The following is a 14,346-nucleotide window of genomic DNA, read 5'->3' as shown; positions in this document are numbered from 1 at the left end:
ACCACTCTAGGTGCAGTACGATCAAGATAGCGGGACAGATGAGAGAAGCACTGAAAAGCCTCTATGCTAGGATGCTGTGGTCTCTGGGAAAGCCCGTCTAAAGAGCTGTGTCTTCAATAATTGTTTATAAATTCCCAGTGAAGGGGCCAGGTGAACTTTGGGTGGGAGATTGTTCCAAAGGTGGGGGGGCGACCACTGAGAAGGCCTGGTTTCTGGTCTTCACTTTCTGGTCCTCTCTGGAGGAGTCAGTGCTCTCAACCGAAGATTAAGTAGGTTGGGTGAAGTTTCCATAACAATGGGCAGCCCCATGTAAACAGCATTGTAGTAGTCTAATCTTGAGACTACCAGTGTATGGACCACTGCCGTAAGGGACCCAGTATCAAGGTAGACACCTGGGTGATTTGCCTCAGGTGGAAAAAGACAGAATAGACGGCAGAGGCTACCTGAGACTCCAGTGACTGTGCTGGGCCCAGATGTATACCCAGACTGCAAACCTCCTCCGTATTGGAGAGAGTATCCCCTCTCCAAAGGAAAGGGAGGCCACACAACCACAGACCCTAAGGGTCACTCACACGCAGGACTTCAGTCTTGTCCAGGTTGAGCCTCAGTCTGTTATCTCTCATCCACCCCAGAACAGCATCAGAAGAATGGAATGAGAGATAGAGCTGAGTACCATCTGCACAGGAAGCTCCAAGACTCCTGATGACTTGCCCCAGGGCCCTCAGATAGATAGATATTAAACAGTAATAGGGAGATAATTGACCCCCGTGGGACTCTATAATTAAGAGTTCAAGGAGTGGAATCATTTTCCCAAGCTGCACTTTCTGAGGGCAGTCCTCTAGGAAGGGCCGGAGCTAGGACAAAGCGGGGCCAGTGATCCCCTAACCCAGAGACCCTCCCCCAGGAGGATACCATGGTTGACTGTATCGAAAGCCACGGAAAGGTCACGGAGGACCAGCAGGGACATCTTGCCTCTGTTGGTCTCCCTCAGAAACTCATCCTGCAGCACAATCAATGCTGTCTCCATGCCATGATGCAGTCTGAACCTGGATTGTGATGGGTTGAGGTCATTGGTCTCCTCCAGGAGTACCTGTCTCATGCAAATCTTATACAGCTATCAGTATGGTTCCAGCCACTGATTTAAATAATGGCTTAAATTGCTACAAGTTCAGTTTATGTGTTCCCCCCCCCCTCCCCGTCTGCAAAAATTACACTTTTGCTTTCCATAATCTTGGTATATTTCTCAGAATACATGATTTTTCACAATTGCCTTGCCCAGTTGAATCCACTTCCAATAATGCTCTATTCATTGACATTTTCAGGTTCTGAAACTGCTTTTCCAGACACTGGAAGTGTCAATGAATAGAGAATTATTGGAGGTGGAGTCAATCTGGGCAAAGAGATTGTGAAATATATATACTAATATTATAGCAAACAGGAGTGCGCTTTTGTGGACGGGGAGAATCACGTGTGATTAAATCAAAATTCACTCGGATCCCTACCACCATCTACACTTTCAGAGCAAGAGAGGTAAGACCTGATTCTGTCTATATAGAGGGACAGGAGCTAAGATTGCCATTTTAAACCAATCCGCAAGAAAGCTACTGAAAACAATAATGTTTTTGTATATTATTCGGTTCTTCATACACCACCTTATATGATTTGTTACATGACTTATACAATATTAATTCAGCCTATATTTCTTTCATATTGTATTTATTGCCATGCCCTCCCCCCATTGAGAGTGGCTGGCATTTGCTAGATGGAGAATTACAGTAGATAGAAAGGTTAACCTAAATTTATACAGAAGCCTGCAAAGCTCCATAAAACTGAGGCACCAGTTCAAGAATTGCTGGGTGCCAGACTGCCCCGTGAGTTGAGGTTTCATCACTGAATGGCACCCAGCATTTAAAAACAAGCAATGTCCTGCAAGTACAGAACCCCCATTCTGGGCAAAGAGGAGAGATCTGCTTATTGCTGTGCTAATACTTTTCTCTCTGTCCTCCCATGCTGATGATCTCTTTGCATTAAAAAGAGTTTCTTTCTTGTCTGCAGCATAAAAGAGCATCACCCATAATGCTGCCTCAGAATATTACCACTCTGTCCCATGTGTAAGCGAGACCTAATAGGCCTTGGTGGAGGGAATAAATGTAGACATGGGTATGCATAAACAGGAATAGTAGGAACCTCACAGAGATAAGGTATTTGCATAGTCCCTATGCACAAGTATTCAAGTCAATGGCCTGACGGCACTGTTCACTTGGAGTGAAAATGTAATTGATGGGAACATGAGGCTCTATGAAGAGATGGTAAGCTCTCCAGATAATATTGACTCATACAGTTCCACCTGCAACCTGCATTGTTGTTTTTCCTCTTATGCTTGCAGTGCAGTTTGAAGGCTCCCTGGGGAAACTCACCGTCTCCAGTGTAAATAACCCTCGGAAAATGATTGATGCTGTTGTGACGTTACGAGGTGAAGAAGATGTAAGTTTTCTTTGCTGTAGTGACTTGGATCCTTGATGGGCTTCCTGTCTGTGTTTCTTTTTTTTCATCCCAAATAGGGAATCTCTTCATTATCCTCCTGCTCAGACGAGAACTTTTCTAAGCAATAACAACTTTTCTTACTATCTTTTGCCCTTTCTTCCTTAGGAGACAAAGGAGAAACAAGTTAGAGATAAAAGACGCCAGACTCTCTTCATGATTGAGAAGGTGAGCTTAGTGTTAATTCCTGCTCAGTACTAAATGAGAGCCAGAAATTCTGTGTCTTAATAGCACAGCAGCTTAACTGAAATCAGTGATGGTTTTCATGACGCAGGAAACCATGAGTTTAAATACACCTTTTCCTTTCCTCTTGACTGTAGGTAAGAGGTTACTATTTAATTACTAGCCCATCAGATGGTTATGACATGCTTATATCATTTATTGGGTGAATACCTTACTTACACAGTGCATTTTTGCAAACAAGTACCCTGTTTACCCTAAAATAAGACCTAACCTGAAAACAAGCCCTAGTATGATTTTTCAGGATGCTCATAAGTCCTACTCCAAAAATAAGCTTTAGTTAAATAAAACCCCAAGCTGACTGCCAAAGAATTGATGCTTTTGAATTGTGGTGCTGAAGGAGGCTCTTGAGAAGTCCCCTGGACTGCAAGGAGAACAAACCTATCTATTCTAAAGGAATTCAACCCTGATTGCTCACTGGAAGGACAGATCCTGAAGCTGAGGCTCCAATAATGGCCATCTCATGAGAAGAAAAGACTCCCTGGAAAAGATCCTGATGTTCGGAAAGTGTGAAAGAAAGAGGAGAAGGGGATGACAGAGGATGAGATGGTTGGACAATGTTATCGAAGCGACCAACATGAATTTGACCCAACTCCAGGAGGCAGTGGAAGATAGGAGAGCCTGGCGTGCTGCAGTCCATGGGGTCATAAAGAGTCGGACACGTCTAAGCAACTAAACAACAAGTGAAACCCCGCCCTCCACCATTGTGCAGCAACCAGAAGATGACATGACTGCATTTGAGTAAAGGTAGATGGTTGTACATGACAAAAATAAACCATCCCCTGAAAATAAGCCCTAACGCGTTTTTTGGAGCAAAAATTAATATAAGACCCTGTCTTATTTTCGGGGAAACAGTATTTCAGAAATCAGGTCTCTCAGCTAGACTGTGTGCTTCTAACACTAGAATTATATAGAATGTCATGTGACATGTAGCTATCATGTCTGTATCTAAGCCCACCTTTTTGATCATCAGACTTATAGCCTCCTCCTGGATGTAGAAGACTATGAGAGGCGTTACCTCTTAAGCCTGGAAGGTGACAGGCTAGCTTTGATGGAGGAGAGGAAGCAGAAGATATGTGACATGTATGACAATCTGAAGGGGAAAACACCCAACCAGGAGAGGTAAGAAGCTGTCCAGTATAACAAATTAGTACAGTTTCAAAGAAGTTAGAGCTTCCTCCAGATTTAGCCTCTTCAGTTCTTTTTCAACAAGGGGCCTTTTTTTGTTCTTGCTGGACTCCTTATAGCAACGGTGAGCAACATGAGCTTGTAGGCTGCATGTATCACCTCCAAGGTACTTGGGATGGAAAGTGCTCACCCTTGCTTTACATGCAGGGGGTAAGAGGTGTATCTCAGTGCCACTTGGAAGCAAGAGAACAGTTTGCTAGTATTTTAAAATTGTATGAGGCAGTGGAAGTTTTGGAGATAAATGATAAATTGACAAAAGGAACAATGTAAAATGAGTAGGAGCCACGAAACATGTATCAGTAGTGGTATCAGAAACTAGCTTAATTCTAAGATATAACTGTCTTTCAATGGCTGGAATCCTGTTGTGCAGTTATGAAAATAATGTAACTTTTAGAAGTGAATTGCCATAAGTTTTTAAAACTCTCTGTATACATTATCTATTGCTTCCTGAATCTCATGACTTGGTGTGCAACAGTTAAGGTTTATGGACATTCTTTAACTTACAGCACTTCACTTCCAAAGGTTATGCTATTTGCATAAATAAATGCACAAAAGGAGTTTAGCCATCATTTCCTTCTGCTGTAACCGTGTGTGTCCAGGTGTGCAGGCAGTAGGTAGTAGGCTGCCAGCTTCAACACTTTCTTGATAACATTATTCTCTTTTTGATCTGAAAAGGATGAGCTGTTTCATTTCAGCAGTAGACATGTGCATGAGAAACTAGGGAACTCACCATTTTAAAGGCTCAGCATATGGGGACAAACATACCTGTAATTCCTTCCAGAACTGGAAGAATGAGATGTTTCTGGAAAGAGCACTGCAATAAAATAGTTAAACAGGTCAGAACAATTTTTACTCCTGGAAGGAAACAGCACGAAAAAGACTGTTGGACTAATTACTTCTAAGATACTGAGTAAAAGCAAAAAAATTATAATACACTTACTACTGTTCTATTTATTTATCTAAAATAGTTATGTGCCACCTTTCTACCAAAGGATCCAAGGCAGCTTACAGTATTAAAAGAAAAAAAGTTGAAAGTCAAATAATAACTTATCACAATATTTTAAAAAGCATTAACAAGTACCATATTAAAAGTCATAATAAGAACTATATGAAAAACACAAGGCTCGCTTCTTTTCCCTTGTCCATTAGTAACCTGGTAGCAAGTGCTGCTGCTGCAGTTGTTGCTTTCTGTGTTGGTAGGGCTTACAAAAAGTACTTCTTCCTTTTGTGTGTGTGCGTGGGGGGGGAATTCAGCTTCTTTAATCCTCTAGCCATCCTGGCCTCTAAGGGAAGGACTCTGCAAGTTGTACTCCAAAAAATTAATTTTTCCAAGCTCTGCAATGTCCGGTTCTAGGTTTGGGGAGTTTTCTCTTGGATGTGCTTCTCACACTGCTCTAGTGTCGACCTGGCTTTTAAAATCCTTTGGAAGTGGTTTTATCATTAAAAAAATTAGTTGATTGCAACTGTGGTCATCACTGTACCCACTGCAGTCTTATTCATGCAAGTCTCCTTTAGGTTCAGAATGATTTTGCAGAGGTTACTAGATGTCTGCCACCATGAAGAATGAGGAATGCTTTTTGAGATGGATTGGTTTTGTGTAAGCAGGTGCAGCCACAGCTTGAAGAATGACTCGAGGATACAGAGAAAAGGCCTGCTGCGCCTGTTGCTCGGAGGGGAGTTCCTGGAAGAGGGAGGGGAAGGTTGTCTTCTCTTGTGATCTGGTTCTGTCTAACAAGGATTTGCATGCTGTCTAACCAGCAGGCCAAGCGATGATCCTTTTGTGCAGATTATGTGCATTCGGAAAGGAAAACGTCTGGTAGCCCGGACCCTCCCTTTCTTGTCCACCGAACAAGCAGCAGACATACTAATGGCAACAGCCAGGAATTTGCCCTTCCTAATCAAGAAGGACGCTCAGGATGAGGTAAGTACAAGAGACGGACATTGCTCCAGAAGGAACACCTTGCTTATTAGCAGTATTTCTGGAGTTCACTTCAGTATTTTCCATCCTCTCTTAACCAAGGAAGAGGAAACTAACATGACACCATTAGGATTAGTTGATTGCTTTGGATTAACTGAAGTCAACATTCAAGTAGGGTGCTAGGGCTGCAATCCAGGAACACTTTTGTAGGAGCAAGCGCCAGTGAATTTAGTGGGACTTACTTCTGAATAAACATGGATAGGATTGCTATTTGCATTTTCAGTGTTTTTCTTTTCCCAAACTGTAGTCACAGATGGCCCACTTTTAATGTTCTGGGTAAGGCAGCCAGAGAACATCCTTATTCCCATCTCCTCCTCTTATATTATTTTCAAGGTAATGGCCAAAATCCTGGTGCTTATTGTAAGCCAAGTTGTAACTTTCAGTCTGTTGGTTTCTAATACACAAGGCATCCCCGCTGCTATCCTTGGGACAGATGCATGGCTTGGTGTGTGCCCTTTGAATTGCAACAAAGATGCTTTGTTTACCAGGAAGGAACAGACAAAAGGTTATGACTAACTGGATTTTGGCCAGTGACTTATTTTAACTTTTAGCAGTAGATATTTCACACGTTAGTTGTTCTTTCTCCATCCTGGTGTTAAATACGTTATTCACTGTTCTTCAAATGTAGGGAAGTAGTACCAAAGGAGTAAGTCTGAGAAAACTATATGAATCAAAAGACTAATAAAAAGTTCAAGGAAGACAATGTAGACAGTACTTGCTTTCTAACAACATAAAAATGTAGGTGGAGAGTTTGTTTTGTACCCTTTATTTCCTCCTGTGCTTGTGTCCTTTATATGCTATAACAAGTTATTCTCAGTTTTCACAGAGATGATACTCTGTTTCTGCTTGTGTAAGAAAAACAAAAGTAATGTGGCACCTGAAAGACTAACAGATTCACTTCAGTATGAGTAATCTTAAACAATTACTGAGAACCAGACAATACAAAATGGATCAGAGAAAGGGGACTAGACCCTGCTAGAAACCTAAGTGCCATCTGGGTCATCACATCGACTCTTGCAGCACCACTAGGTCCCAATGATGTCACCTACAACATTAGGGGCTCTCTTGCTTGTTCATCTGGTAATGTGACCTATGCTATCCTTTGCTAGCAGCAACCCCACTACATTCCACCCTGTTTCCTCAAAAATAAGACCTAACCTGAAAATAAGCCCTAATATGATTTTTCAGGATGCTCGTAATATAAGCCCTACCGTCAAAATAAGCCCCAATTAAATCAAACCCCGCCCTCCACCATTGCGCAGAAACCAGAAGAAGATGACATGACCATATTTCATATACATTGTTGTACATGGGGGGGAAATCCCCTGAAAATAAGCCCTAGTGTGTTTTTTGGAGCAAAAATTAATATAAGACCCTGTCTTATTTTTGGGAAAACACGGTATATAGGTCAGATAGGACAGTCTCTGTGCAAGAGAATAAATGGACACAAACCTGACATCTGTAGCGGCAACATAATCAAACCCAGTTCCAGAATGTCTCAGTCTGCCAGGACACTATGGCCAAAATCCTCTTGCATAGTAATTGGTAATGGTAATTTTTGGAAGCAAATTGCCCCATGTTAAGAAATCACTGTAGACATTATCAGTTGCAGAATGAATCATTCAACTCAGCATACAACTAGTAATGTCTACAGTGATTTCTTAACATTGGGCAGTTCATTTCCAAAAGTCATGCTGAAGTGAATTGTGAAAGCTCACATTGAAATACACAGCACAATTCCCCACAGGTGTAGCACTGTGCACAATCCCCAGCTTACAGTTGTGCACATCAGCAGTCTCCTCTGCTGAAAACAACAGCACTTCTGCACATGCAGGAGGGTGCTGAATACTCCCTTGCACAATGCCAGAACAAGGAAAACTATGCACACAATGGACCCTTTTGTGCAGATGGTAAAAGGACAGGATTCTGACCTTATTCTTTTAAGTTGCCGCAATACCTCAGTTTTTCTTTTGTTATACTGTAAATATCACCTTCAGTACATACAGCCATGGCCAAAAATGTTGGCACACTTTCAGTTCTGTCAGAAAATGCAGCCCTTCTCTCAGAAAATTGTTGCAGTTGCAAATGTTTTGGAACTCACGTTCATTTTGCAGTTTGCAAAAGAGAGTGGCCCAAAATTCCAGTAGAGAGGTGTAAGAAACTCATTCATGGTTACAGAAAGCGATTGATTTCAGTTATTTTTTCCAAAGGGGGTGCGACCAAATATTAAGCTAAGGGTGCCAGTAATTTTAGCCAGTGCATTTTTGGGTTTCTGTGTGGGATTGTATCAGATTTGACTTTTCTTCTCTGTGTTTGTGTGTGTGTGTGTTGTTCCAATGTAAACCAAAGAAATGAACATGTGAGTATCAATACATTTGCAACTGCAACAATTTTCTGAGAGAAGGGTTGCATTTTCTGACAGAATTGCAAGAGTGCCAATATTTTTGGCCATTACTGTATTTCATTTTAAGACCTGCAGCCAATGTAAATTTTAAAAAAATCTTAATACAACCTTATTAAAATACCATTTGCCTCTCAAGTTAGGTTAGGCTAAGGGTTAATAAAGAGATCCCTAGCTACCAAAGGGTCAGGGATCTCTTTATTCTGCCCTGGCTTCTCATATCTCTGCTGTTTCCAACCTGCACCCTTCAAGTGTTTGGGGCGGCCACTCATATTATCCCTCATTGTTGGCCACGTTGGTTGAAGCTGATGGGAGTTGTTGTCTAAAATGTCTGAAGGGACTTTGTTAGGTAAGGCTGCTGTATGATCTTGTGCTAAATCCTTCCCTCTTGGGAAAACCTGGTGGCAAATATTACCTTGTATTAGATCTCTTGAGCTCTTTAGCAAGATTAGTTGGTGCTCTTGATTGAGATGAGACTTCAGTCTTGGTAACTTTGATTCATTTCACAAACTCTCTATATGAGTTCTCTCTTTGTCCTTCATCATTTGTTTCGTTAATATTTTTTTAGAATTTTTTTTAGGATGATACCACTTTACTTCTGCAGGGCATTCAGAAATCTTTGGACTTGCTTTGAGTCCCTTTCTGGCATTCAGCTGTTCTTGTAGTCCTGTGTATAAACAGTGTGGCTTAAATAAAAAGAAATCTCCTTCCTCAGGTGCTGCCCTGTCTACTGAGGCCCTTCTCGCTTGTTCTCTACCATCTTCCACTGGGAACAGTGGCCAGCATCCTGCGGCAGCTAATGAATCTACCTCAGAACACAACAGCATCTGCCCCTGCCAACCTGCATCTAACGGCGGTGCTCCAGAACAAGGTGCCTGTTTTCTTCTGTGCCGCATAATGTGTTATGTGTTGGTTCTGATTTAGAGCTGTACTGCTGTGGATGCAGGAGATGCTACTGTTGGGTACTAAAGACAGATGGTGTTTCTTCATCCTCTTTGTTAACAAGAACTTGAGGATCTGTTGTGTAGCGTATTGGTTCCAGACTTTCTCTTTCCCTGCAGAGGTTATTGGGGAGAGGAGGAAAGCGACATAACTAAGAGATCAGGGTATTCCTATCTGTGTTCTGCTCTTCTTTGCCCAAAGTTGCATGGGAAGAAGACTGCTTACAATCACAATACCAGAAGAGGTTCCTTTGCAACCTCAGCTCACTAATGCTCTTGGGATCACTACATTTCCCTTATATCACAGAATAATTTGTAATGCCCCTGTAATTACTTATTTTATGTAATTGTCTGTGGGGTTTTGTATTTTGTTTTTTTAAAACTGTTCTAGACTTTTAAATCCTACATGGGAGTTACTTAAACTTTTAAAATCAAAGAGATATAATGTAGAAATCAATTTTTACGAGACATGTGTGTGCACGGAGTTGCTCACTGAATTCATCTTCTTTTTCCCTGCAGTTTGGCCTCTCCCTCCTGTACCTGGTCTTGAGCCGTGGTGAAGAACTGCAGAGTTCAGACACAAATGCAGAGCTCACACAGGACAACCAGTGGTGGGTCTGAGGAGCCTCCACCAGCAGGAATTCTACATTCAAACACTTTCTTTTAAAATAACATGTTTAGAGTGTGGCTCTATCACAGTTTTATATACTGGGGTAGTGGCGACTGTGTACATCGTGCCCCTCCTTCAGAGAAGCTCCAAAGGGTCTTTTGTCCTCATCAGTTTCCTATGAGCTTAATCAGACTGGGCATATGACTTGTTCAAGGCCTTCAGCTGACTATCACCACTGAGCTGTGGTTTGAATCAGGATATCTGTTCCCTGCCCTTGGATGCCCACCTGAGAGAGGTTCAGATGTGTCAGGGAAGCTGAGAGCGAGATCCCCCCCCCCAGGAGACTAGGCAGTGCTCTGAGTCTAGACACCCTGCAGGGTCATCCCATTATGGAATGATCACAGCACTGTTGAAAAACCAGTCTAAGATGCATTCATACTCTTCAAGAATTAATGGTTGCATCTGACAGAAGGGAATCTATTTCTGGTGGAGAAATTCTGAAGGGTGCCACTGGAAAGTGACACTGGCAGAGGATCTTTAACAGACAGCAGCAGTGGCACTGAAGCTGACTCTTGACAGTGCTATGCAGAAGGCGCCAGTGGCAACTTGGGGCAGGAAGGTGTACACAGGACAGAGACCTTGGATCTATGGTGATTGCAAGCAAGTTCCAATAAGTTGGAGCCACCAGTGTATTCAGTAAGCATTCCAGTGATTTCTATCAATTTCTCTTTCTCCCTCTAGGTTTCTGTTCTGTGTACTTCACCTGCCTGCCTAAAGTTGGTGCTGTCAGAAACTTAGCATTGTAATACTCCCTTCCACAGTTGTTGCTGTCATATCTAAAAGGCTGCTGAAGGGCAGAGAACATCACATGAACCTTCTTTTTCTTTAAAAAAAAATCAACACATCTTGTTGGCTTAATCTGGCAATAAATTAATACTGTAGACATGAAAACTTAAGTGATGTTGCTTCCAGAGCAGACTACTTCCATGTCCTGGATCAGACTGCGCAAACCATGTTCTGACCTCCATCCCTCGTACTTTGTCTTTGGCAGGACGGAATTAATGTTCATGGCAACTAGAGAGCTGCTCCGAATCCCCCAGGCAGCCTTGGCTAAGCCAGTGTCAACTCCCTCCAATCTCTTATCCCTCTTCTCTCGCTATGTCGATCAGCAGAAGCTGAATGTGCTAGAAACAAAATTGCAGTAAGTATGTCTTCTTATCCATATACTGTATATATATATAAAAGAGAGAAGTGATAGCAGAAATAAAAGAGAAGGAAAGAGGGACATTGATCCTCAGAGATGCGAGACAAAGTTCTCAAATCATGAGGGGAGGTGGTTTATTTTTATCTAATGCCGGTATGATCCCCATGTGGTCCAAGAGTCATAAGCCCTCCTGGAGGCTCAAATACAACCCCACACATATGCAATGTCAATTTTATGGAGGGAAAGTTCCATTGTGCCCTGTAGTGCTGTGAGGGAGCAATATTTGTACATACGTACGTACATACATACATGTGTGCATGCGTGCACAGAGATGCTACAAGGTGCCAAGGGGTTTCTCCATTTAAAAAAAAATTGTGAGACTTGGGGAGGCCTTGGATGTAATGAAAACAGGATGCCGTTCTCTTATCAAAGTTAAAAGAGAAATATTACATGCTGACAAATAACCTTGAACATTTCACAGAAAAAATTATGGTCCATTGATGAGCAGTTGTGGCCTCTGGATCCCTGGAGATTAGCCACCCTAAATCTAACCACACAGTAAAGTGGAATGAGATAAACCTGAACGTGAAGCAGTCGTAGTAATGCATTGCTAGAAGCTCATCAATAGCATGAGGTGCTCAGTCTTCTGTGCCTGGGAAGAGAATTCACTTCATCTCAGGCATCTCATCTCTGAAGACATTGGCCAAAATCCTGTTGCTTAGCCTAGTAAATTCTGCTAGAGTATGCCTGCTGAATTAGTGGGGATTTCATTGAGTCAATTCCTCCATTAGTTCCATTGATTCAAATAGGCCTACTCTAGTGCAAGTTAATAGGTTGAGCTGCAATTTTGGCTATTGTATGAATACAAAACTGGATAAAATGCTTTTCTGAGCATCTTCTGGACCTGACTCTTTTTCCTCCATTCATCTACAGCAGAAACAAGATGCTTTATCTTTCTAGTCAATACTACTGCTCCCTGTCTGACACGTTTTGTTCTTAACTTCTGCTATTTCAGATTGATTCAAGAAATACGGTAGAAGGCCTCAGATGCTGTTATGCTGGTTTCCTTCATTCATCGCTGCCACCTCCAAAGTATTTTAGTGGGCAAAGAGGAGGCAGTGCCTTCTCCGAGTAAATCCTTGTGGGATTATGTTTCTGGCCCAGCACAGAAGATTGCTCTCTTGCTCTGAGCTTGGCTGGGGATGTGCTTTTCTTCTCCACCCCCTCATTGCTGGTTTGCTGTTCTGCATGTCCTCTTTTCCCATCACATTTTCATAAAGATTTTCCTTCCCTTCCCAGACCCAGGTTTTCCACCACTCTGCTGCTAGGCTGACAGAGAGTTCTGCCTGTCTGCTCTGTTGCTAAGATCACTGGCTGTGTGTGCGGGGCGGGGGTACCTAATCTAGCTCTGTGTCCCTTAATGGTGGTAACTGAGAGACCAGATGCTTCTGTGTCTCTTCTATGTTGGAGTGCTTAAATGCTTTTGATTGGCCCACTGGTAATCTTTCTCCTCTTCCAGTGCCAGATACCATATTTATAGCAACACCTGCTCCCTACAAAATAGTAACCTTTCTGAACCTTGTGATGAAGCAACATCAGTTTTGCACATTTGTCTAGTCTTCCTGAGACTTATTTTCTGAGTTCTTTGTCTCTGACCTACATCTTTGCTTCTCGCTCCAGCTGGCCAAGATCCCCTGTAGACTAACCAATAAGGTACCAGGAATGAATTCACCTGGAACAGATTAATCTTAGTGAATTATAAACTGCTAGATCCTGCTGTTTTCTTGCTACTTTTTTGGAATGTGGTGAGATTTTAATTTTTACTTTGCTTTTAAAAAACAATTTGCACAAGTAGGTATTCTCCAGCCAGTAAATCCCTATTACTAACTGGTGGCCTCTCCACACTATTTTCCTTACATCTTCCTTCCTCCTCTCCTTTCAGATTTCTACCACTTATTTTCCTTTATATTTTCTTACCTTTTCTTGATCCCTTCTTCCCCCCTTACTCCTTTCAGTACACACGATCAAGTGGTCCATTATTATTATTATTATTATTATTATTGTGCTTTTACTTTGGTTTGGTTATGATTAATGAAAAATTTCTAAATTTACATTTTTATAGGGTATTGTAAATAAAAAAAATTCTATACTTGTGGAGCATGCGTGTTGTGGTGTTATGTATGAATTTTGATTTTCTGTAAAGTGGTCCTCTCTGTCGCAGACAACTTAATGCAGCAGCGGATTTGAGTGTGGTTGAGGTGGTTGTGCTTAATACAGGAGTGAAATGCAAATAAAAGCTTCTTGATCTGTAGCAGAAAAATGCAGTATGAATGGATAACTGACAGGAGCGAGCAGAACTAAGAGCACTGCAATGGAAGATGTTCAACTTGACTACAGTGAATGTAGAACACTAGGGGTCAGGTTTGTTAACTTTTGTTCTAGGTTGCTACCATCACTAACTCATACATCCTATTCTTGCTACCAGTGGTTTCTAACAAAAGTATGTTCCTCAAGATTTGTGCCCTGGGCACAAGGATCGTGTACAATGGCACATGAATAGGTTTTTAAGCTTCCCCTGTTACCAATCAGCTTAAAAACAGTATTTTACTCTGAAGATCTAGAGAATTGCTAGGGGAGGATGTTGCCACCTTTATACCAAGTTTCCCTAAGCTTGAGGCAAAGGCAGCCTTCTTGTCAAAGGATACAGATGTTTGTCTAGCTGCTGAGTCACATTTTCTAGGACTGCCAGAGAGCCCAAGAAAGATGGCTGTACTTGTGATCTCAGTCAGACTTTACAGGAGCTAGGAAATAAGGCTGGCTTTTCAGAGAATGAAAACGGAGTCCAAAATTGGCTTTTCTTTCTTAGTACAAATTTGAACCAAGCCAAAAGCAGAAATTGGTTTTATATGTTCAGTACCTTAAGGAATTGAAATGAGAGGACATTAGGCCAAAAAAAAGGGGTGTGGGGCAAATAAATAAATATTGTGGAATGATTGTTATTATTGCATTTTTTTAATGCATTTCAATGAGGATTTAAGATAGTTTGCCCTTTAAACAAAGATGAAAAACTAAGGTAGTAATATTAAATTTGTCCCAGGGTTTTAATGGTCTCTCCAGGGCACATTGCCCCCTCTAGACTTTTCAGCCCTTCTCCTCAAGCTATAGGGGTACTGGTGAACATCAGCCAATGTGGATTTTGACTCTCACTGATGACAGCATCCCCAGTACTAGTTTACATTTATG

At 41.8% G+C, this 14,346-nt stretch overlaps 1 protein-coding gene across 1 annotated transcript in view; it reads left to right on the top strand.

Annotated features, from left to right (window-relative positions):
- Positions 1-13,260, top strand: part of PATL1 (PAT1 homolog 1, processing body mRNA decay factor) — a 31,827-nt gene extending 18,567 nt beyond the window's left edge. Inside the window, exons 12-19 of the mRNA XM_020792377.3 lie at positions 2,387-2,484; positions 2,650-2,709; positions 3,755-3,903; positions 5,728-5,890; positions 9,064-9,219; positions 9,809-9,900; positions 10,951-11,100; positions 12,119-13,260. Coding sequence (XP_020648036.3) covers positions 2,387-2,484; positions 2,650-2,709; positions 3,755-3,903; positions 5,728-5,890; positions 9,064-9,219; positions 9,809-9,900; positions 10,951-11,100; positions 12,119-12,140 — 890 coding nt within the window. The 3' untranslated portion in view covers positions 12,141-13,260. The remainder of the gene's footprint in view (positions 1-2,386; positions 2,485-2,649; positions 2,710-3,754; positions 3,904-5,727; positions 5,891-9,063; positions 9,220-9,808; positions 9,901-10,950; positions 11,101-12,118) is intronic.
- Positions 13,261-14,346: the final 1,086 nt, after the last annotated feature.

Source organism: Pogona vitticeps, chromosome 1, assembly GCF_051106095.1.
Source record: "Pogona vitticeps strain Pit_001003342236 chromosome 1, PviZW2.1, whole genome shotgun sequence".
In the NCBI taxonomy this organism is placed as follows: domain Eukaryota; kingdom Metazoa; phylum Chordata; class Lepidosauria; order Squamata; family Agamidae; genus Pogona; species Pogona vitticeps.
The sequence above is the reverse complement of the archived record's forward strand: the minus strand, read 5'-3'. Positions and strand labels throughout refer to the sequence as shown.